The 24,568-nt window shown below is 57.8% G+C and overlaps 1 protein-coding gene and 1 long non-coding RNA gene across 2 annotated transcripts; one reads left to right on the top strand and one right to left on the bottom strand.

The window, feature by feature from the left end:
• Positions 1-17,840, top strand: OAF (out at first homolog). Its single transcript, XM_086678859.1, has 4 exons — positions 1-757; positions 14,029-14,163; positions 15,060-15,240; positions 16,772-17,840. Exons 1-4 carry the CDS (start codon positions 488-490, stop codon positions 17,035-17,037), a joined length of 852 nt encoding a protein of 283 aa, XP_086534985.1. The 5' UTR covers positions 1-487; the 3' UTR covers positions 17,038-17,840.
• On the bottom strand, positions 17,818-22,184 carry LOC147576917 (uncharacterized). The gene is made up of 2 exons (XR_015241291.1): positions 21,910-22,184; positions 17,818-21,038 (listed from the first exon to the last, which is right to left on the bottom strand). It is a non-coding gene; the product is annotated as an uncharacterized LOC147576917 (long non-coding RNA).
• Between the last annotated feature and the right edge of the window lie 2,384 nt (positions 22,185-24,568).

Below are 24,568 nucleotides of genomic sequence, written 5' to 3'. Positions count from 1 at the left end.
TCCCACAAAGCCGCTGCGCCGCGGTCCCCTGTCCCCGCCCCCTGCCCCGGGCCGCCGCCGGAGCGCGGGGAGCCGCCGCGAGCCCTTTAAGGGCCGAGAGGTGCGCGGTCTCTTTAAGGCAGGTCCTGGTGGTTTCTGTTTTCCGAAGGAAGTGACGGGGGGTGGGATTGAATGAAAAGTGCAAAACAGAGTCTCGCCGCGCCGGAGTCGGGGGCCGCGGCAGTCGCGGCGCTGGGCCGGTGGGCGGGCGGGGGGGGGACCCCGGGAGGGCCGCATCCGCCTCGGAGCCGCCGGGGGGGCGCGCGGCGGAGCGCAGTCCACGTGCGTCCGCGCCACGTCGCGGGCCCCCAGCGCCTGAGCCCCCCGGGGAGCCGCTGCCCCGCGCGCGCCCCGAACTAGCCAGCAACTTCGCGCGAAGTTTGGCAGCGCCCCTCTCGGCTCGCACGCCGCGCGCCGGGCCCGCGGAGGGCGGCGGCGGCCCCCGGGGATGCGCCCACCCGGCCGCCGCGGGGTCCCCACGGCGCCCCCCGCGCTGCTGCTGCTGCTGCTGCCGCCGCTGCTCGTGCCGCTGCTGGGAGCGCCGCGCGGCGTGGGCGCGGGGCCGGGCGCGCCGGCCGAGCTGCGGGTCCGCGTGCGGCTGCCCGACGGCCAGGTCACCGAGGAGAGCCTGCAGGCGGACAGCGACGCCGACAGCATCAGCCTCGAGCTGCGCAAGCCCGACGGCACCCTCGTCTCCTTCACCGCCGACTTCAAGAAGGTGAGGCACCGTCGCTCGCCTGGAGGGACGTGGGAGCTCGGGCGCTCCGGGGTCCCCGGTCGCACTGAGGCCTGCAGGTGGAAGGCGGGCCAGGAGAGGGAGAGACTGAGCCGGGGTCGTCGGGGTCCCCAGCGCCCAGATCCGGCCCCTTCATTCTGCTGGAGGAAGTCCTCCGCCGGCCCTCCAGCCCTTCACCCCCTTGCTCTGGGTGCCCAGGCCCCTTCTCTCTCCCTGACTCCCAGCCTTCTGCCCACTTCTCTTCCAGCTCTCCCAGAGCCCTCCAGGTGCGGACTCTCCTTCAAAAGAGTTGACTCCCTTCTTGGAGTCATTTCCCTGTGCTCTAGAGGAGAAAGTCCTGGGCTGGCAGTCAGAGGTCCTGGGTTCTTGCTGTGTGATCTTGGGCAAGTCCCTTTCCTTCTCTGGGCCTCGTTTTTCACCTCTGCACAGGTCGGTGAGGTGGCTCCAGGCCCCTCAGCTCTGACATCTTGGAGTCTATGAACCAACTCTCGTGTTGCACCGTTCTAGGCCGGAGGCATGGCGGGAGGGAGGCTGGGAGGTAAGAGCTGATTGTCCCTTGTCCCTCCGGGACCGAGGAGAAGCTACCTCTGCTCCTGGGTCTGGAAGGCTGGGAAGCTTGAAGAAGGAGAACCTGGGGAGAGGCCCTACGTGAGGTCCCCGCACTCTGGGAGAGTTGCCACCCCTTACCGCGCCTGGCAGGACGGCTGGCCAACCTCCATGTTTTGACCCAGATTGCAGGAAGGGGGCAGAAACCAGCCCCTATTCAGTATGTGTAAGGAACCAGAAGGTGGACGTGGCCCCCAAGGTTGTTGGGGTTGGGGGGAGACTGGAGGAACTGGGGGGTTATCAGTAAATGGGCCCGGAAGGGCAGTGAGTGACTAACGGTGACCCAGCAGCAGGAATTCTGGAAGGAAAGAGGGTGGGTGAGGAGTAGGTACTTGAAAGGAGTCTCCTGATACACACACACACACACACACACACACACACGCACATGCACACACCAGCCCCTCTTCTGATAAAAGGAGGCCCTGTCTCTGGGGAAGTGGAGAGGTGAGGCCAGTTAGATAGCTGGGCAGCTGGAGAAGTTCAGGGCTATAGAGCCTCGCCCAAGCCATCTCTCTCTCCTCCCTCTTAGAGAGTGGGAGCTTGAGAGGAAAGGGGCAGAACTTGGGGAGGCAGCTAGGGACCCAGCAAAACTGCCATAGATAAGCATGGTGAGGGGATCCAGTGGACAGCGGAGATAGGGCTTGACTGCCGACCTGTCCCAAAACTACTGAGTTGTCACTGACATGGGACATAGGTGGACCATGGGGTGTGGGCGGTCATCCCAGCTGGGAAGACTTTGTGGCCCTTCCATACGCAGTAGGCCCAAGCTAGGTTCTCACATTCAGGTAGAGGCAGGTGGGTTTGTGTGTGGGGAGAAGGAAGCTGGCGGGGCCAGAATACCTCCTGCCTCCCCACACCTAAACTCCAGGGGAAATGTTGTCAAATGCTTTCTTTTCCTGGGAAATCCCAGAGTAGCCAGACCCCTCAGGGGGCGGTGGTCTCATCTTCCCCTCTAACCTTCCACTGAAGCCCTTTGTACTTGAGAGTGCCCCTCCGGCCAGGACAAGAGTCTCCTAACCTTCCTGCCCAATGCCGACTGTTTTATGGTAGCTGGAACCCTGGGGAGAGGCTTCCCTATTCCTGGGACCTCTCCAGCGGCTGAGGCTGTGGCTAGGACATCAGTGAGAGACACAACGGGTAGGGCTGAGCTTTTATAGCCTCTGGCTGCAGCATAAACTCTTTTATTACTCTACCCTGTGGGCCAGGAGAGGGGAGTGCCCCAGTGGCAGTGGGGTGCGGAACTGGGGTCTGGAGCTGAGAGTTTAGTAGGGGGCTGACTGCCCAGTTGAAGAAGCCCCTTGGAGCTGATGGCAAGGGCCCCATTTTAATCCCCACAGTGGTTCAAACCTCCACCCAGGTTTGACTCTAGTCCAGAGTCTGCTTTTCAGGTTAGCTTCTGACCCAGAACCCGGCATTTCACACCCGCCCTGGCATCTCCTAATTCACCAGCAAGGACTGGAATTGGGGGCGGAAGGCGCAGGAAGGGAACCCGCTCTCTAAGGGCTCTCCAGCTCCGGGTTTCTCATTTAGCCCGGGGCGGGGCATCATAGCCTTTCCCCCACCCAAGTTGCTGTCTACATTGGCCAGAGCAGCTTTTCTATGCGGATCCTTCTGTGGCCCTCTCAGTCCTCAAGGCCTTGTGCCCCATAGCCTTTGGCAGATTTACACAAGGTTCTATGTAGACGTAACAATTTTTCCCGTGGGAAGAAGTCTTGAACGTTGTGTTTCCTTTGTTTTGTGTACCAAACACCCCAGTCCACTTAGGAATGGCAATGTTTGCCATTTTCTCACCTTTAGGAGACAGTCCAGACTGAAATGAGATCGATACGGTTTAACCCTGGGCAGGGGACTTGATCTCTGCAGGCCTTCGTTTCTCCATCTGTAAAATGGGGGTGATAACGGCACCAATCCCGTGGCTATCATGAGAAGTAAACAGGTAATCCACGTGAAGTGCCCACTATGCGTCGGCTCCCGTGCTAAGCGCTCAAGAAATGGAAGCCGCTAGCTTTCGTGATCGTTGCCCACATCACAGTGCAGCATGGGCCCTCCGTGCTGAGCCTGGACCCAGAGAGGTTGAATGATGGACCCAGAGTCAGTGCTGAGCCTGGAGGTGCCTTGAGCCCCTCATCATAACCTTCTCCTCGAAGCACGGCGTGTGGGCGCTCTCCAGAGAAACAGAAACAATGGGACGTAGAGTGAGATACACGGAAAGAGATTTATTACACGAGATTGGCCCTCGTGATCGTGGAGGCTGAGAAGTCCTACGATCTGCCGTTGGCAAAAGCTGGAGGCCCAGGAAAGCTGGCAGTGCGGTTCCAGCCTGAGTCCCAAGGCCTGAGTGCCGATGTCTAAGGGCAGAAGACGGATGTCCCAGCCCGAGCAGAGAGAGCGCACTCACCCTTCCTCTGCTTTTTGTCCGATCCACAGCCTCCCCGGATTGGTTGGTGCCCACTCACACTGGCAAGAGCCATCTCTGCTACTCCTTCTGCCCATTCAAATGTTCATCTCTTCTGGAAACACCCTCACGGATACACCCGGCAGTAATGTTTGACCAGCCCTCTGGGCACCCCTTTCCCCCAGTCACACCGCAGCATTGCCGACCAGCCCCTCCGAGCACGGAGCGGTCGTTCTTGGCCCGCCAAAATACCCAGGGCTGCAGGGACTGCCCTTGTGCCGGATGCCCTTGGCCCAGCCTGTCCCCACCCCCAGCCCCCTCTCCCCAGCCCCTCCCACCCTCTCTGTTTGCCTCCACTGAAAGGCAGGGTTCTAGGACTGTCTGGCTCTCCCCACCCTGCCACGCTGGACCCGAAGGCGGTGAGGCAGTAACAGTAATCAGAGTAATCCGCTCGCTGTAGGACACAGAGCCTGGAGCCCAGGCAAGGATTGATGATAGACTCCGCAGGTCGCTTGGAGCTATCAAGCGGCCCTCCTCTGTCGCTGCATACCCTGCCCCAAGGCTGCTGACCGTCAGGCAGACTGAGCTCTGGCTTTGAAAAAAGTGCCATGGCTCAGTGGCTCCCAGACTTCATGTCCATTAGAATCACCTGGGTAGCTTTGGAGAATCCCGATGCCTGGGGTGCAGCCCAGAGCAATTAGATCTGATCTCTGAGGGCAACGGTATTTTTAAAGAGGCCCCACGATTTCCAGCAGGCAGAAGGTTCGGGAACCACTGGTATAGCTGTTCCAGGGAAGGGAGGGGACTTGGAGGCGGGGCCCAGGTTGGACTGTTAAATACAGGGAGAGCCCACACTCACTGAGCACTTGGCAACCCGTCATTCTACCCAGGGGAACCCTAATGTGCTTGAAGCAGCGTATAGGCGTTAGGCCTAATTCTACCTGCCCGCGGCACGCACACCGTCCTTCCTAATACACACCCAGTCGACGGTACTCTCCTTTATAATCCAAATCCCTTGGATGCAATTATACTCGTATGTGCGTACTCACCAGGCAATATGTAATACCGGCCACGTCCCCGCCCCCAGGCTCTAACCTGGCTTTTTGTCCCTCAGACCGCTTTGTCCCCCTCCCCCAGGTTGGTGTCCCTGTCCAAATTCTCTTTCCCCTTGGCTCCCTGGTCTGAGTGTCCAAAAGCTGAGGGAAGGGATGAGTCATGTTGCAGGCAGTGTGGTTTGGTGCTGACCGGAAGGGTAGGGTGGGCCTGAAAGATAGGAGAAAGTCATGTGCAACTGTTTCAGAGCAGTGGGTGCAATGGGAGGGGGGAGGAAGGAACCACAGCCTCCAGAAGCGTGGCAGGAGGGACCCTGAGGGGCTGTGCCGTGGAGCCAAGATAAGGGAAGCCATATGGTGGTGTGGGTCAGCTCAAGGTCACTCTGAAGGACCCAAGAAGAGTCCTTGAAACTTGAGCCCCGGCCTGAGCGCCGATGGGTGAGTGGGAGTCAGGAAGGAACAGTCCAAAGGGCACCAGAGCCCCCGCCTTAGGGGGCTCCTGCTTGGGGTGAGGGAGCAGCGTGGGAAGCTGCATGCTGTCAGATGTAGTCTGGAAGATGTGGAATGTGCAAATGACCGCGCGCTGCCGGAGGCTGTTTATTATAACAGGATGTCATGTCACACAGATGTCAGGCCGGAGAAGCTTTGAGAGACCAGTCTCCCCCTACCCTTTCTGTGTTAGGCCTCTGAAGTGTAGCAGCTGGGAGCACAGGGATGTGATGGACGGGCTGTCTTCTTGGGGAACGGAGGGCAGCAGAGATGCTTTCGGGAGAGGCCCAGGCTTTTCTGGAGTCCAGACCATTTCCTCATAGGAGTTTATGAGCAGTGACCGGATGGAACAACCTGGCTTGTGGCCGTGGGGCCCCCGGGGCTCACAGCAGTCCCTCTGCCGTGTCTGAGGAATTCTTCCATGGATCAGGGATCTAGAGCCCTGAGGGAAGGTTGAGATATGCTCCCTGAAGCTTGGCAAGCATCTCCCACCCCTGAATGCCAATGTCCAGGTGGAGTCCTAGCAAAAGATCCTGGGTCAGGCAGTGAAGACTGCCACCTGGAACCAGGGAGGAGTGGCCTGCTAGAAATAAGATGGGGAGAGGCAGGGTAGGGCTGTCTCTTTCACAGGAACGGTGCAGCCTCGTGATGAGAACCGCATGTCCCCGTATCTCACGTGCCAAGTGGTCCCTCGGGTCACACGCTGTTGGGTGCTTTCATGCACAGCCTCCTTTGATCCTCCCTACTGCCTCGTGAGGCAGGGGTTACCCCCATTTTGCAGATGTGCAAACTGAGGTTTCGAGCTCTGAAGTGACTGTGACAAGATCAAGTGGCTAATGACCCGGGATTAGGACCCAGGGATCTTTCCACTGTATCGCAGTTGACTATGTGCGCCATAACGTAAGTAGGCTTCTTCCAGAAGGCCGAAGATACCTGAATAGGGGAGGGGAAAGGGAAGAAGGAAGCTGACGGAAAACCTTCATGCAGAGGAACAGATCTACAGAGAAACCCTCCTCTACAGACCTGAGCTGGACCCCTACCCTCCTGAGCTCATAACCCCTGGTGGATTTGAGTATTGGCCCTTGGCAGCTTTGTGCCAAAAGGCTCTTCCTCTAGAGAGATGGGGATGCGGGGGGGGGGGGGGGGGGGGCGTCCAGGGACCGTTTGTAAAAGATCTTATGGAGACCACTGAACATTCACTGTGTACATCTTTCTGCCCTTCGCCAGTTGTGCGTCCTGACGAGCCACTTGACCTCTCGGAGCCCCAGGCCCAGACACGGCACAGGCATGGCCGAGACACTAGTGTGATGTTCACGGTCCGATGAGAAGTGAATCAGAGGCTGTGGCAAAGCAGAGGCCAGCGTAGGCTCGGGAGAAGTGAGGTAGCGGTGCCAGCCAGGGCCCCGGCAGGTCCCCCCTCCCCGGCTCTCCTTGCCCGCTGGCAAGCCCATTGTTCTGGCGCTTTCTTTCTGCTCTAGGGGCCAGCGCGTCATTAGGCTCTTCCGTCCCTTAGGTTGGCAAGTGTTTAAGCGGCTGCCGCTGTGGATTCCGATAAAGGGCAAGGAGCAAGAGAGGCATTTGGGGCTGGGAATCCGGGTGAGAGAGGAGTATGGAGCCCCATCTTAGGAGCCCTGAGTCAGCGGGACAGTGGGGCACAGTCGATCCACATAAAGCCTCACATTGTTCCCCGGGGCAGTTGGAACAGTAGTGACCTTTGGGATTTGGCTGACAGAGAACTGGGGGCTCGGGGGGGGGGGGGGGAGGGGGGGGGCTGGGAGGAGGGCAGAGGGCACTGTGCCTGACTGGTGGTGGTGCTAATGCCCCTTAACAAGAAGCTTTTGTCCCAGGACTGGCCCTGAGGGTATGCAGACACCCCTGTAATGGGGGCAGCGTAAGTCCCTGGGCATCCGCCTGGGAATGTGCCCCGCCTGGCTTTGGGTTGACCCCACCCACCCCTGTTCCTGCTCGAGTAGATGGGGCAGAGGGGCCAAGGCGCTCCCGTGTCTGCCCTAGGCAGCCAGTGTGGGTTATAGGAAGGTGCTGGTTCCGGGCTGCCTCTCCTCGCCGCCACGGTCCAACAAAACTGGCCCCTTCTCTAGCCATAAAGCGGCCCCAGCTAGGAGCAGAGGAATAAATATTTAGATTGGCTCAGCCCGGGCCTCAGAATCATGCGCTCTGGTGTGATGGGAAGGAGACAGAGATGGCCGAGGACACTCCCAGGAGACCGTGCCTGCTGTCCAAGAGCAAGGAGGGGTGGGGGGAGCAGGTGCTTCGCAAGGACCCTGGACAGAAGGGTGGGTGGCTGGGAGGGCACTGAGGGAGAGGGCACCTCCCCACCCTGGCCCCCTTAGTTTTCGGCTCCCCGTGGTGGAGTGCTGGGCTGGCGGGAGGTCTGAGATAGCAGAGGCCCTCTCCTCTCCCCAGGTAGGCTCTCTGGAGAAGGGGGCAGAGTGTGACAGTGGGGTGAGGACGTTGTTAGACCGTGGGTGAGGGAGTGCGTGAGGCTGCGTGAGAGACTCTGAGAGACATCACACTGACTCAGAGAAAGGGGTGAGGTGGAGACTCCACAGGTGGGGGGACACAGAGGGAGGCAGTGCTCCTGTGAGCAACCAGCATGCGAGGCAGGGGGATGGGGGGGGTGGCCGTGTGCAGCCGAGCCGATGGGAGCCCGGGAGAGACAGGAGCCACTGCATGTGAAAGAGATTGTTCTAGAAGCAGCAAGTACGCGTGAAAAACTCCAGACGCGTGGCCCGTGAACGGGGGGAGGCAGGCGGGCATCCCTGCGTATCACTTAGGATCTGACTTGGCTGAGACAGAAAACCGCAACAGTGGCTGAAGCAAAAGAGAAGTTTGTGTCCCTCTCCCCCGTCTTATCTGAGGCTGGGGGTCGGCGGTCCAGGGCGGTGTGACCACTCCTCTGTCATTGCAGCCGAACTCCTGTGTGCTCTGTCTGCAGCATCGCTCCCCTTCCTTGACATTAAGCTTCCCCTGGGGCCTCTCCCCAGGAAGGCTGCACCTGGGCCTGGCACAGGATGTCTGCCGTTCAAGTGCAGAGGGCTGCCCGCCCCCTGCCGCCCGTGTGCTTCCCGGAGTGGCCCTCCACTGTCTCATAGGTGTTCACCCGGAGCCCCAGCACAGCTGAGCCAGCACAGCCTTCCCTCTGCGAGCTGCAGTGGGTCTCAGAAGCACAGCCTGGTGGGAGTGAGTGTGGAGAAGGAGGAGATCTGGACAAGGGCGGACAGGGGAGCTTGGTGGGGGGCGTGAAGGTCACTGGACTGTGAGTCAGGAGACCCGGGCTTCTGGTCCTGGCTCTGCAGCTGTATGACTTGTGGAGGTCACATCCTCTGCTGGAACCTCACTGGATCGTGAGCTCAATGATCCCCTAAACCCTCTAAAAGCCACAATAGCGGCTGGAAGACTACCAGCCTTCTTGTTGGAGGCTAGGGAATTGATGGAGGCCCCGGAGCACGCGTGCACGCGTGCATTCGTTCACTCAGCTGACAAGTGGCGACCCAGCTCTGCGCCAGACCCTGAGGCTACGGCATAAGTAAGGCCTGGTCTCCGCCCTTGATCCAGGGGCAGGCCATGCAGGGCTTGGATGACTTACTGCCCAGGCAAAAGATGCCACATGAGGACGGGGTCCTTTGTCGATGTAGATCAGGTGCACGCGGGCCCGGCACAACTCAAGTTTCCGGTCCAGCTCGAAACCCGTGGCTTCCGGGGATCTGCTAGATGAAGCCCAGACTCCTTGGCTGGGCTCTCAGACCCGCTGCCCCTCCCCTCTCACCAGCCTCCTCCTTCGACCTCTCTCTCTGCCCTCCCTCACCCTGCCCTGCCCCTAGTGGTTTTCCCAGAATGCTTCCAGGCTCTTGTTTGTGGGCTCCTGCCAGGCACTTACTGAGCACCTACTGTGTTCTAGGGGGTGGAGATGGCTGCAAATAAGATACTGCCCCAGGCTCAAGGAGCTGAGTCTGGAAGGTACGGCAAGACAGGGTCGCAAACACAACAGGACTCGTGCTGTAGAGGTTAGGAGTTGGGGCCGGCTGAGTCTGCTGGAGGGTTGGTGAGGGCAGCATTGGGGGGGACGGGCCAGAGCAGGGGATGCATTGGAACCGAGTCCTGAGACACGGTAGGCAGAAGAGGACAGGGCATCCCCAGCAGAGGAATCAGCTCATGGAAAGTGACATGGCCTCATCGCTTCTTCTGGGAACTACCAGCTCTTTAGTTGAATGCTCAGGGAGTCCAAGAGGAGCTGTTGGTGAAGTGGATGCCAGCCTCTGGAGGGGTCTTTGAAGGGCATTAGGCATTAGGCAGATCAATAACAACATGGAGGGATAGATGGGTGTTAAGAGAGCCTCACATTTCCCTGTCTTCTGTAAACGCCTCTCTCTGCTAGAAAGCCCCCCAACATCCTTTGACTGCTAAGGAGCACTGAAATGTCCCTCACTCCAGGGAAGTCTTCCCTCCTTCCCTCCTCGCCTCCCTGCGCCATCGTTAAGGGGAAAACAAACGCCCCTCCGTCCATCCTTTGCCCCATAGCGCGAATCATAAACCTCAACCCTCGGCCGTTATTGGTGCACTGGCTTTGGTTGCAGGAGGCCAGCCTCTCCATGAGCCCCGTGAAGACAGGGGCCCCTGCCTTGGTTTTGGCCACTTCCCTGTCCAGCCTGGTGCCTGTGAAGGCCTTGCCCCAGGTCATGCTAACCAGTGCTCTCCCACGGATTTGCTGATTACCTGCCACTCCCAGAGGACTCCCCCGACCTCTCTGGGCCTCAGGTGCCTCTTGAGGAGAAAACCCTTTGCTCCTGCGTCTGCAGGCCTGGAATAGATCACAGTTGGAGCAAGGCCAGAGATGGCAACAATAATAGAGAGTTCAGCCCACTGTGTTCTGAGACCTTTTGCTCATTTTTCCCTCCCAATAATCCCTGGAGGTGTAGGTATTGTTAGTTTAACTCATTTAACAGATGTGGAAACTAAGGTACAGGGAGGTTAATTCGCCCAAGGCTACACGGCTAGTATGAGCAACGCCAGGATTTGAACGTAGATACTTGTGGCTACAGAGCTTTTGTCCTTAACTACTGTGCCATCCTACAACCTATCTACTCCTGATGCTTACTTAAAACCACAGGCCAAGGGGGCTGCGGGGGGGGGGGGGGGGCACGGCCTGGGTGGCTCAGTCCGCTAAGCATCAGACTTCAGTGCAGATCATGATCTCACAGTTCATGAGTTTGAGCCCCACCTCGGGCTCTGTGCTGTCAGCACGGAGCCTTCTTCGGATCCTCTGCCCCCGCTCTCTCTCTGCCCCTTCCCCACTCGTGCTCTCTAAATTAAACAAAGCCATAGGCAAAGGACTTCAGCAGACTCTGTCTCCACAGCCCACTCACCACACCGGCTGCACAGCTCAGGTCTCTGCCCCACTACTGACCTGCTCCCGCATCGGCCTGCTGGCCGGCTCCCATAGGGCTGGAGGGTCCTGGGAGCCCTATAGAAACTTCCTTGGCCTGGGCCTAGCATCCGGCCAGATGTTTGCTGAAGCAGGGGGACTTCTTCCCCTGCCCTTTCCACTGTGCTGGAGGGAAAGGGGACCCCGGGACCTTAGCGGTGAGTCTGAGGTGTAGAAGGTGGGTGGGAGGGACACTGGTCTATGGAGGTTCTGGGCAGGGCAGGCTGGCGGGCTAGGAGGGTGGTCCTGCCTCACATCACCCTCATATCTGTGTCAGACGCTGCTTTTTGGTAGTCACGCTGAACCGTGAGTGGGAGCTGCCATACTCCCAGGGCAGGTCTTGCGCAGGACCTCCAGGCATGGCTGGGCCAGGGAACCGAGTTCTAATCCTGGCTCTGCCACTTGCCAGCTGTGTGGCCAAGGGCGGACCACACTGCCTGTCTGGACCTGAGCTTCGGTTTCTCGAGCTGGGCGTCAAGGACACCTGGGAGGCACCGGTGCATTGTGGTTGAGAGAACACTGGCTTTGGAGTCAGACCGCCGGGGGTTAGAACTCTGGCCACGTTTCCTCCTGTCCCGTGACCTTGAGCAAGTAACCCGTTCCAAACTCAGTAATAATCATCCTCCCTACCTCCTGTTGTTGTGAGGATTTTAGACAGGACGATACATCCTCATAAGAACAGTGACTTATCCCTTCCAGTTATAAGCTTCAATAAATCTTTGCCCTCCACGAGTAAATCTTCTCTCTCAATGAGAAATCCTCGTTCCCTCTCTTCGCCCCCAGTCAGATTCCCAATACGGTGCCCCCATTTGCTGCCGTCACCAACATTGTTGTTTAATATAGAGGCAGGGGAGAAAAAAAAAAAAAACAACAACTCAAAGCAGTTTGTTTGTTTTGTTTTGTTTTTAACCCTCCTGTCTGGTCTGAGTTCAAATGCTTTCTCTGAACGGTGGGCAGGTGATATCCCCAAGCAAAGAGACCACTCTGCAGCTGCCAGACCGCAGGCATTTGGCTGGGGTCTTGGAGAAGATGCTCTGAATATTCCAGATAAGGTTCTTTTTTTTTTTTTTTTTTTTTTTTAAATTTTTTTTTTTCAATGTTTATTTATTTTTAGGACAGAGAGAGACAGAGCATGAACGGGCGAGGGGCAGAGAGAGAGGGAGACACAGAATCAGAAACAGGCTCCAGGCTCTGAGCCATCAGCCCAGAGCCCGACGCGGGGCTCGAACTCACGGACCGCGAGACCGTGACCTGGCTGAAGTCGGACGCTTAACCGACTGCGCCACCCAGGCGCCCCCCAGATAAGGTTCTTTTAAAGAGTCATTGCTGAAAATAATGTTGGATCCTGCCTCGGGGTCCTGCCGGGGACACCCGGCTGCCCGGAGCCCTGGGAGGGGAAGTTTCGTATCAGGTCTCACCTGGCAGGAAGTGAGCCCCCAGTGGAAAATACACGAGCGTACCGGCCTCCGGTCTCCCCTCAGCCAACCTGAGCCAACGGAAGGAAGATCGGATGGCCCAGCCTGGCAGGACGAGGAGATTCCAGCCTCGGGGCCCAAGAACGGATTTCCTGTTGAGAGGAAGCTGAGTTAACCCAAGCTCTGATTCACCTTCCTTGAGATCTGGCATCGGGAAGAGCCCCGTGGAACCTCTGTCGCCAGCTGAGCCTCAGTCTCTCCTTCTGCAATATTGGTGGAAAATCTCCCCGCACATGCCCACACCTCCCTGTGCCGGAGATCATTTGTAGGAGAGGAAAGTAAGAGACCCGTCCCTGTAGTCGAGGGACCTCGCAAGTGCACGGGGGTTATGGGATGGCAGCACACAGGCCACCTGTAACATTTGCTGATCACCGCCAGGACGAGACTCGAGATTCGCGACAGCTAGCACCTACTGAGTGCTTACTGTGGGCGGGCGTTCTCCTGTGGCCTCCACACTGTTTTCACACAAGCCTACCAGGGGAATGCCTTATCGTCCCCATCTTGCCAGTGAGGCTTACAGAGGCTGGAAGATATGCCTGGGCGCTGGCTAATACAAGACAGAGTTGGGGTACGACCTCCCCTCACTGCCTGTACAGGAGCCCAAGGGGAACCTTGGCCCCTGTTTCAGAGCACTTATACTCTAGTGGGCGTACCATACCCCCTGAGTCACCGCGGGCTCTCTCAGTGGGCGAGGCCAGGGCACGTACGTCGAAAGATGAACAACTACACAGGCCTGTATATGCTCAGTGCCAGTGCAGGGTCATTGGGGTTCTAGAGGAGAATGGTCCTTGTGGCCAGGGTACGTCCCTGGCAGGGAGCATCATGACAGATCCAGACCACTTCTGAGTGGGGCCTGCTAATTTCGCACTGGGAGCAGTTAGCCAAGGCACAGAGCTGAGTGAGAGCAGGGGGACACCTTGGGTGCAGCTGGGTCAGAGCACAGGGTTCCAGCAGCCAGATTGGCAGGGGAATCCCATCCTGCCCTGTGGCCCCTCTCCCTCCTCCCTCTGCTCCCCTCCAGCCTCCCCCACGCACGCAATGAGTGAGTAACAGGAAGGAGCCATTGGCCTGCTGGTAATGCCATTAGTAACCCCGAGGGGAAAGGGGAAGTGGAGGGGGGAAGGGAAAGGTGAGCCATCCCAGCTCCCCCAGGCCGGAAGTTGGCAACAGCTGCAGCCAGCTTGGGCTGCGTCTGCCCTTAACCCCGTCCCATGCCCACTACCTCAATCTGAGATGGGATGGCCAGGGGCCTGGCCGATTAGAAGCACTGGGGGGCATTTTGAGGAGCACCAGTTTCTGGGCACCGCCCCCCTCCCCCCACCCAACCTACTGACCAAGAATATGAGAAAGACTCTGGGATCTGTACTTGTAAAAAGTTCAACCCCTCCCCTATTATGGCCTGGTCAGGTAGTTCTAGAGGCTGTGACCCACCCTGATCAGGGTGATGCGGGTGCCACGGAGGGGCGGCACCAGCCTTGAAAGAGCCAGGCACCAAAAACAGGGTGCTGTTTCTTTCAAGGTGAAGTTCTGTACTTTTTAAACAGTTCTGGTTTGAAAAGACTTTTTAGTGGTTCACCATGTGAATTTTCCAGGGGGCTCTGGAACATCTGGGGTGCGCCCTTTCGAGTCACGGGTTTAAATGGGAAAGATAAAAATTCCTAGACCAGCAGGAGGGAAATGTCCGTCGCGGGGCAGTGTCCAGGCACGTGTCCTGTCCAAGGCCTGGGCTGAGCGCTGGGTGGGAGGCCCCGCCCACTCCAGCTGGTCCCCATGCTCCTGCCCTTCCCCGTTAGGACGTGAAGATCTTCCGAGCCCTGATCCTGGGGGAGCTGGAGAAGGGGCAGAGTCAGTTCCAGGCACTCTGCTTTGTCACCCGGCTGCACCACAATGAGATCATCCCCAGCGAGGCCATGGCCAAGCTTCGACAGGTGAGTGCTCACTTCGAGCCTTCCCTGGCCCAGCTCCTGCCCCAGAGCCCCCAGCCCTGCAGCCAGCCCCGAGCCTGAACCACACCCCGACCTCACTCTCCCACCCAGCCCCTGACCCACCCTCACCCCCGGCGCCCCACTCTCACCCCGTAGTCCGAACCCCTGATATTGCCCCAGGCCAGACCTAACCCCATCACCCTAGATCGCTAATCTGCACTGACCCCCAACTGCCAGATCCCTCCAGCCTCCAGATTTCAGCTCCTCCCCCTTTATGGGGGAGATTCTGGGCTTGGACTCCGAGGTCAGATATGCCTTCAGACCCAGCGCCCCCCCCCCGTATCCCGGGGACGTTGCACACGTTGCCTTCCAAGCCTCTACTTTCTATGGAGAAATGAGTTATACTGAGAATTAAATGAGAGCATGCATGGAAAGTGTTCAGCACAGTGTTCGGAACCCTTCAGCCCGTTGACCTGCTCCCTGTCCCTTCCTGGCCCCTGGGCCTCTCCTCCAGCCTCATCTGTGTTCCCTAAACGAGGCCCTCCCCTCCCTTCCCGGTCCCAGACTCTGTTCTCTGCCTGTTGCAAGGTGTGGGACCCCGGGGGCATCTGTCCTGGGCCAGCTCGCCTGGCTGCTACCTCCAATAACCAGCCCTGATGACTGTCAGAATTCTCCATCAGCCCCAGACGCCGGCCAGTGGCCAGCTGCAGAGGCTCGGCTGAGCCCTGGGGATTGGTGTCTCCGGAAGCTGGAGGAGAGGCCGGGTGCCCCTAGACTGCCAGCCTGCCCCAAGGTTCTGAAGGCAACCAGCCTTGGCCTGTCTGACTCTCAGCGATTAGGCAAAGCAGGGCAGGGAGCATTCAGAGGCCGGGTGGGAGTGGCTGTTCCTCTCCACACAGAAGAACCCACGGGCAGTGCGGCAGGCTGAGGAGGTGCGGGGCCTAGAGCACCTGCACATGGACATCGCCGTCAACTTCAGCCAGGGGGGCCTGCTGAGCCCCCATCTTCGCAACGTGTGTGCCGAGGCCGTGGATACCATCTACACCCGCCGGGAGGACGTCCGCTTCTGGCTGGAGCAAGGTCAGCTTGGGATCACATCACCCAGGCGAGAGCGCGGTAACGAGATGCGGGAGTTCAGAGGAGGGACCCCGAAACCGGGCTGGGATCGGTCAGGGCAGACTTCCTGGAGGAGGTGGTGCCCGTGTGGCTCTTCGGGGAGAGGAGTCAGCCAGATGAAAGCGACCGTTTCCAGGTAGGGACCCACAGACCTGTGACTTCCCAGGTCGTGCGGAGGGAGATACCCAGGCAGCACCCACCTCATTCCTTCCATTAGTGAGAACACAGGACCTCTGTCGGGGGAGGGGGCACAGGTATCAGGGTCGGCACCCACTCCTCCCTGCCCACCCCTGCTGCCCCCTCTCCTTTCCTTCATGCCTTCCCTGGTGCCAGCATCTCTCTCCCGTCTCTGGTGTGGTCCCTGCCTTTAGGCCTGTGTGGCTTTACTGCTGCCCCATTTCCTGATTCCGTTCCCAGGACTGTCCTCAGGTCCTCTGTGTAGAGGGGACAGGGAGATGCCAGGCCCCTGGTCCTCTGCCCAGCCAGCTGAGCAGTAGAGAAGTGCCTGCCCTTCCCAGGGCACCGCTGGATTTAGAAATGGCCAACAGGGGGAGCTGGGTGGCTCAGTCGGTTGAGCGGCTGACTTCGGCTCAGGTTACGATTTCACAGTTGGTGAGTTCCAGCCCCACGACAGGCTCTGCGCTGACATCCTGGAGCCTGCTTGGGATTCTCTCTCCCTCTCTGCCCCTCTCCCACTCCCATTCGCTCTCTTGTGCTCTCTCTCTCAAAATAAATAAACATTAAAAAAAAAGAAATAGCCAAGAGCTGTACTCATGCCCTCCACACACACCCCTCCCAGTAAGCTGCACTCCAAACTGAGGTTCAAGCTCAGTACTGTCCCCCCGAGAGGCTGGTCCGTCCCGTGGCCACTGAGCCAAGCCAGGGGCCAGTCACTGCTGTCTCCCCCAGCACCCCTGCCTGTACCCTGGCCACCCTGACTTCCCAGCATGTTTGTGCTGGTCCTTCCCTACCTGGCCCTCCTCAGATACCACCTCCTTTAAGATAAGCTCTCCTCGATTTTCTATTCCTTCTCCCTGCGTCTCTATTCCGTCACATCCTGGTATAGTGGTATTTTATTTTTAATTCTTTTTAACACTTATTTGTTTTTGAGAGAGACAGACATGAGCAGGGGAGGGGCAGAGAGAGAGGGAGACACAGAATCCAAATCTGAGCTATCAGCACAGAGCCCAACGGAGGGCTAGAACCCACGAACCATGAGATTATGACCTGAGCCGAAGTCGGACGCTCAACCGACTGAGCCACGTAGGTGCCCCTATAAGGAAGGCCTTGAAGTCAGAAAGACCTGGGCTCTATTCCCGCTCCTTACTGTGTGACCGCAGTGAGATCACTAAACCTCTCTGGGCCGGGTTTCTCCTCTATAAAGACAAGAATGGAAATGCTCAGCTCGCAGGGCTGATGGGATGCCCCAAGAGGCCGTGCGGGGCAGGCTCCCCCCTCCCTTTCCCCTCCGCTGATGCCTGCCTCTCTCCCGCAGGTGTGGACAGCTCCGTGTTTGAGGCTCTGCCGGAGGCCTCGGAGCAGGTGCACCTGTCCCGCTGCGGGCAGGTGGGGGATGGCGGGAAGCCCTGTGTCTGCCGCTACGGCCTGAGCCTGGCCTGGTACCCCTGCATGCTCAAGTACTGCCACAGCCGTGACCGGCCGGCCCCCTACAAGTGCGGCATCCGCAGCTGCCGGAAAAACTACAGCTTCGACTTCTCGGTGCCCCAGCGGCAGCTGTGTCTCTGGGATGAGGACCCCTAGCTGGGCTGGGGTGAAAGGGGGCCGTCTCTGAGTTCGATGCTCTGGGTCCACCGCCCTTCCCCCAGCCACTGGAGGGGGTGGCCGCCCCCCACTGAGGCCTTATCTCCCTTCTCTTCCCTTGATCCCGGAGCCTCTGGCCCCATCACTCAAGACTGTGAAAAGGGGTGTGGCATGGCAGGGGTTAACTCATGAAGGCAGCCCCCACTCCCACCCTGTGCCTCCCTTGGGGACAGAGAGAAGGGGGTTCTCCGGATGTGTCCCCCTCCCCTTCATCTCCCCTGAAGTGTTCTCTTTCAAGCAAACAAAATGTGATGGCCCGTGATTCTGTTGAACTCTTTGAAGGTTTAGACCCGAAAAGGTGTCTGTGCCTGTTACACCGACCTCCCCCCCGCCCCGCCCCCACACACACACGCACCCCCACTCCCCCATCTGGAAGGAGCTGGCTGGCCCCTCTGCACCATCAAATGCCCAACGAGGAGGGGACCACGTCTCAGCGAGGGGGCCGTCGGGGACCATTGCCATAGCCCCTCCACCAGATCACAGTGCATTCTGCTCAGTGCTGTCCTCCCAACACTGGGTCAGGTGAGGGCCTCCCAGCCCGGACACAAACCACACGTGCCTTTCCCCAGACCCAGACTCTGTTGGGAGAGCAGGCCCCAGCTTCCCTCCTCGAGACAGAAATATTTTTTGTAAAGTTCTGGGGCGGGGGAGAGCACGAAGTATGAGGAAAACTTGAATTCCAGATTTTTAATGCAAAGTATTTATCATTTGTACCAGAAATAAAAGTTTAAATTTTTATTTGACAGCTCGTCGCCGAGTTCTGAAAGAACTCTTGGCCAATGCTGCCACCTGGTGGCAGGAGGGGCGTTCGCTCTGCCGGGGACCAGTCTCGACACACCGCTAAGGCACCTGCTGTGTGCTCACTCGCTGTGCAGCAGGGAGTGGATGGACCCGGGACGTATTAGGGAAGGATAAGACAAAACTTCTGCACTTAAGAAGAAGAGACATAGATGAGCAAGTCAGACAGTAACAGTATAAATAGATTAAGGCAAGCAATAAGGCAAAAACTCCGGAACCAAACTGCCAGGGTCCAAATCCTGGCGTGGCTTATTTCCTGTGCAATCTTGGGTCAAGTCACTTTACCTTCCTGTGCCTCAGCGCTCTCCGCTATAAAATGGGCTTAATTGTGAGACTTACATGGGTGTTCATACATCTGAAGTGCCCGGCACAATAGTGTTCATTTTATTCGCTATTATTAATATCGTTACTGTTAGTGAAAAGAGCAGGTATTTCCTCACCTGTACACCTGAGACGGCTAAGCCAGACATCCTGAAGGTCTCTGTGCTTCCAAAGTACCTTCCAGTTTGAAGAGACTGTAACAGGAAGTGCCGAGCCGGGTGTTGGAGAACTTTCGGGAAGGAGGGATGGCGCAGGTTGAATTTATCGAGGGAGGTCTCCTGGACCAGATGGGATATGGCTTGAAGCTGGAGGATGGTAGGCATTTGGCAAGGTGGAGGAGACTGAGCACAGGGCAGAGACAGGAGTGCTCCAGGGGTCCCACAGGAGACCCGAATCCTTAGGAAGGAGGAGACGGGAGAGTCAAGTCCTTCCTTGTCCACCTTGGAAAGGGAAACAGGCTTTCAGGATGTCCCCGTCCCCTTGAAGCCTCCCCAGAACAGGCTGCTGCCGCCCCTTGAAGCTGTATAGACCAGAGGGTTGTGGTGGGAGCCAGGCTTGCTCGGCCAGGGTCAAGTCAGAGATAGGTGGTGAGACCTCCTTTTGAGGTAGGCATGCCTCTTTCTGAACCTGTTTTCGAGGACCAGCCTTAGCTGTCCTTTGGGGGGGGGGTGGCGGTTAGGGAGGGAGGTGTTCCTCCCCAGGCCCTTTCCTCCTTCCCCTGCTGCCCAATCCCAGCCCTCAGTCCTGAGCCCCAATCCCAGCTCTGGGTGGGGGAGGGGATTACTTGGAGAAGGCACCTCCCACTTCCCCACCCTGTCTGTGTGCCTTTTTTTACTGGAGGTGGGGTCCCAGGTCATATATGCCTTTTCACTCGCAAGTGGCCAAAAGAATGCTGTTTTTTTTAAAGAGTGCTTTTTTTAAAATGTAAGTTTGTTTTTAATGTTTATTTTTTCTGAGAGACAGAGCGCGAGCGAGCAGTGTAGGGGCAGAGGGAGGGAAACACAGAAGAGCAAGCAGGGGAGGGGCAGAGGGAGGGAGACACAGAATCCGAAGCAGGCTCCAGGCTCTGAACTGTCAGCACAGAGCCCGACGCGGGGCTCGAACTCACGAACCGCGAGATCATGACCTGAGCCGAAGTCGGGCGCTTAACTGAGCCACCCAGGTGTCCCTAAAGAGTGCTTTTCTGATCTTCCTTGGGAGTGACTCACACCTCCAAGCCTGCCTGTCCCAAGCAATGAGGGGGCGTCTGCACACATTACACTCCATTCTGCCTGGGGCCCCTTCTTTGGTCTTGGGGCATGGGGATGAAAATTAAGATTCCCTGAGACTTTGGGCTGACCCCACACTCAGGCCAAGTCCATGCTACCCCTCATTCCAAACGATCCTCCCAGCCTCCCAGCCCAGCTCTGTCAGGTGCATCCACTGCCTGCCACCTGTGTGGCATCAGAATCCCTTGGGAGCTCAGCCCATTACCAGGGTCAGCTATTTGAGAAACACGCAGATCAGGCCTTATTTTCCTCAGGAGGCCTTTGTGCACGTGTAAAAACGTAACACACCTACAACGAGCGCTCCTTTCTCTGGCCCGTTAGAGTTTACAAAGTGACTTCATATAAATGAGCTCACTGGCTCCTTGTAGCAGTTCTGTGACACTTTGTGGACGCGGCTCACCAATACAATTATGTGACTTGACCAGGTCAGACAGCCAGTTGGGCCTCCTTGCCCCTCAGCCTTCTTGCCCCAGGCATACCTACTAACCTAAATGGGTTACCAGATTGGCCAGCTGGAACCTCGGGGCAGCGGGGAGGGGAGAGGCACGAGGTACTCAGCACCCACTGGGGCCAGTCCTGCAGCAGCAATCACCGAATACATGGGGGTGGGGGGGGGGGGAGGGGGCGGTGCCCACAGGTCCCCTACAACTAGAGCTGGCGGGAACAGGCCTCCTGATGGGTCCCTTTTGTCAAGGTAAGCAAGGCCCTGGGTGGGAGGCCAGGAGCCTAGGCCTTGGTGGAGCCTCTTCAAGCCAGAGACGAGGAACACTGTGTCAGGTTCCCCCTGGCAGGGTGACCCCAGCCTGGACTGGGTCTTGCTGGGTTTTCTGTGGGTTTACTTCGGGTTCCTCTCCCTGCAGTCTTAGTCAAGGGAAGTCTTGTCTTCGCCGAACCTTAGATGTGGTGGGTGGAGCCACGGAGAAGTCTGGCAAAAAGCGGGGGCCAGGACCGCTCCCGAGAAGCAAAGGTTGAGGGTGACCACGCCTACCTGGGGGGAAGGTGGGTACCGGCCTAGTCCCAGCTCTGTGCATTCTGGGGTGGGTCACCCCCATTGCAAGCCCCCAGCTCCTCATCTGCTAGGAGGTGGCCCTCTCTAAGGGCTTCCTGACCCACGGCAATCAGTGGGTAACTGCTGGCTGGCGTTCTACCTCGGATCGTTAGGTGTTGGGCGACTGGTGGACAATTGAATTGTCCACGACTTGCTCTTACAAGCCATGCTGTACAGAAATGGTAAAAATGGAGCACCACAAAGCCCAGTGTTTGGTCGAGGCTGCCAGATGGCCCTCCAGATGCAGTTGTCCAAATTTGCACCCTCACCAGCAGGTGTATGAAAGGCCCTTTTCCCCACATTCCTGCTGCATCGGGCGGGGTTCTTCAGAGAAAGAGAGCCAATGGGATACAGAGAGAGAGAGAGAGAGAGAGAGAGAGCGATTTCTAGTAAGGAATGAGCTCATGTGATTGTGGGGTCCGGCAAAATCCAAAATGCTGGCGGCAGGCAGCTTAGGCAAAAGATGATGTTGCAGTCTCGAGTCTGAAATCTGTACGGCGAGTCACCTGTCCGGAAATTCAGACGGGATTTCTGTTACAGTCTTGAAGCAGAATTGCTTCTTCTGGAAACCTCAGTGTTTGCTCTTAAGACCTGCACCTGATTGGATGAGGCCCACCCACATTATCAAGGGTAATCTCTAAAGCCAGTTGATTGTAGAGGTTAATCACATCTACAATAATACCATCACAGCAGCATCTGGCCTAGTGTTAGACCAGGCACCGTAACACCTAGCCGACCTGACACATAAAATTAACCATCGCACCTGCTGTCGCTGGATATCATGATATGGTGTTTGCCATTTTGACCTTGAGAAACAGTAAAGCATTCTAGGGATTACTCTCAGACATCAACTGGTGACTGTAGCCAGGTAACGGCTGGTTGTTCCTGTTTCCCTCCCCTGCCCCCACCCCATTTCCTCTCTACCCTCCTCTGCCCTGCTCTGTGCCCCAGGATACCAACCTGTGGATCGGCCTCGCCTGGGTTCCTTCACCTCTGGCTCGGCCAGTGAGGAGCACCAGAGATCAGAGGGCAGGATGAGAGAGAATTCCAGGCATCTATCCCCACCCCTTGTTGCTTCCAGACCACACCTCTGCATTGGCTTCCTTTCTCCAAGCACCAGACCTCCTCGGGCCCCTAGACCACTATTTCCTCTTCCTGCCACTTCCGCCCTAGCCTCTTGGTGTCACTGGCCCTCTGGTTCCCTTAATCCCGCTCCCACCTCTGTAAATAAGCCATACTTTCATTAAAGGCACTCCGTGTTGAGTCGATTCTGTTTTCCTGCCCCTGCTGGGGCCCCAGAGGAATGGAGAGTGGGAAGGAAGAAGGCAAAAGTGGGCTGGAAAACACAGGCTCGCACGACAGGGACTCCATGCGCACCTTCTCCTTGGAGAATATCCCGACCTCACAAGGGGGCTTCAAGTCCAGAGAGGGAAAGAAGGCGGGTCACAAGCTACCTCGGTGTGGTATCCACATCCCCTGTGGTGGCCATCTCACCGCCTGGGCCCGGGGTTCCGGCTGTGTGTCCTGCTGAGGCAGCGTCCTGACTCTTCAGCAGTGACAGGCAGGATGAAGTGACACTACGCTCATGGCACCCCCCTCCCCTACACCAGGGGAAGCAGAAACAGATGCCACGTGTCTACCCGGCCCACACGCCCACATGCCTCTCCGGATCCCCTCCTGCCTTGATGGTGGGGGAGGTGCCCCCGCCCGACCAACCCCAGGGCTCTGAATCCCGGCCCTTCCCCCTTCTCTTAGGAGACACTATCCCCTCGCTCTCTTCAGCTTCTCTCTCCTGCCTTCTTCCCATCAGCCCTGAGAGTATTTTTTTTTTAATTTTTTTAATGTTTATTTTTGAGAGTGAGCAAGCATGAGCAGGAGAGGGACAGGGGTCGGGGGGGGGGGTGCGGTGGGGACAGAGGATCCAAAGCGGGCTCTGTGCTGACAGCAGTGAACCCGATGTGGGACTCAAACCCATGACCTGCAAGATCATGACCGGAGCAGATGTCCAACGGTCAACCAACTGAGCCACCCAGGTGCCCCCCTCACTTGTGTTTCTCTACCTCTTATGCTCTGTGATCTGGCCAGCCTGTTCTGCTTGAGGGACTCCAATGTCCCATGCACCCTCCTGGGGACTCCAACGTCCCATGCACCCTCCTGGGGACTGCAACGTCCCATGCACCCTCCTGGGGAATGCTACTGTTTCCTCTCCGTGTACTGCTTCCTCCTGTTCCCACTTCCTTCCTCTTTGCTGGAGGTCCCAGCTCCGATCTCTGTTCCTCCAAGAAGCTTTTCCTGGTGCCCAGCCCCCAGAGTCCGGTAGGTCATGCCCCGCAGCAGACCCCCGTCGCACCCTCCATTTTTCTGTGAGAGCATGTGCTCCGGTAGGAGGGACTTGCCTGTTCCCTGCTCCACACGCATCACCAGGCTGAGCTTCCTGAGGACGGGGACAGTGTCTGGTCTCCATTACATTTCCAGCTCCTAGCTTAACCCACAGCTCCAGTGTGTACTCAATACGTACTCTGAACGGATGAATGGGCGAATGGCCACTGACCTTCTATGCGTCGGCGCGTAGGATTACACATAGCTCAGCAGCTCCAGAGGGCAGTATGGGAGGTAGGACATTTTAGCCAGCAGAGCTGCCCAGAAACAGGACGGCCACCGGACGAGACCAGGGACTCCTGTCACTACAACTGATTGGGCTAAGGCCGGCTGACTCCAACTGGGGTTCCACGGGAAAGTCCGGCCTTTGGTGGGGAGCACGGACCAAAGCCCCAACATCACATTGAAACCAAATTCAGTATCTCCACCTTGTCTGGAATGGGGGCAATTCACCTGAAATTGCCCCAGCCACGGATGGGCACTCTCCTCGGGACCGCGGGGGAAATCTCTCCAGTCTTGGTGGTAGCAGGGCTCAGGTTAAAGTCACACGCACCCCCCCCATCACCACAAGAGGGCGCGCTGGCCTTAGACTTGCCCTGAGCGCGCAGGTGGACCCGGAGGCTTACCTGCTCTGGGTCAGGAAAGGACTGAGGCAGGAAAGGACTGAGGCAGGGTTCTTTTGAAGGTGTGATCAGAGTGGCCAGACCCAGGCCCAGTGTGGTCCCCAAGATCGAAAAGAAGGCCGAGTTTTGTTTTCAAATCAAATCCATATTATAATTGTCTGGTTTTTGGAACCTTCAAGTGCAACGTGGGCCCTGAGCTTGTGTGTGCTCCCTCTAGAGGTGAGCCAAGGCTGGGTACAGGGTGAAGCGGGTGTCCAGGGCTGGCGAATCTGCATTAGGAATATCAGAGGCAGGGAATAGCTCGGTGTCCTGACTCCCGTGTCCTCTCTGGCCCACTCTGCTTTATCCCGGTTCCCAGAGCACCTCTCTCACTCTGTCACCTTACCCCCTCCACCCCCATTCTTGGCAATGGTGCCATCAGGTTGCCTCGGAGGTGTGAGTTTAAGAGGCCTGCAAGTTCTTCCTGGCCTCTCCGTTCCTTCCATCTGCTCTTTGGGGAAGCCTGAACTTGGATCCATTCCCTGTGGTTGCCCCAAGGCAGGGAGCTGACCCCCACCCTGCACCCCCACGCTCTGGGCCCTACAGCCCATCTGGCAGACAGAAGGAGCTAGAAGGGACTTGTTGTTTGGTGGCCTTCCAGGACGCCTCGCTCTCCACCCTTCTCCCAGCCCTGACAACTCAATCCAGCTGACATGACAGGAAATGAGAGGGAGCAACAGAGCCCACAGCCAGAAAAGGCCACTTCTCTTGGCTGAGGTGGAGAACAGGGGCGGGGGGCCCACCTCCCTCCCCCCAGGCACCTTCTCTACACGGGTGACGGCAATGTGTCTGAAAGGGGAGGCCGGACTCCCCTTTCTGTCCTTGAAGCACAAGAAGCTGAGGGCATGCTCCACTAGAAATGGGGCCTAGGGAGCTGGTGTGACTTCCCAGAGGTGCAGCCGAGGGGATCAGATGTCACCTCAGGAAGACCAGGAGGATCTGGGGTGGGGGTCAGAGTTGATCAGAGTTTGGGAACTACAGTATGCTGGACTCAG

This window comes from Puma concolor, chromosome D1 (genome assembly GCF_028749965.1).
Source record: "Puma concolor isolate L17-30 chromosome D1, mPumCon1.1.hap2, whole genome shotgun sequence".
Taxonomy (NCBI): Eukaryota; Metazoa; Chordata; class Mammalia; order Carnivora; family Felidae; genus Puma; species Puma concolor.
This window is presented reverse-complemented; position numbering and strand designations above follow the sequence as displayed.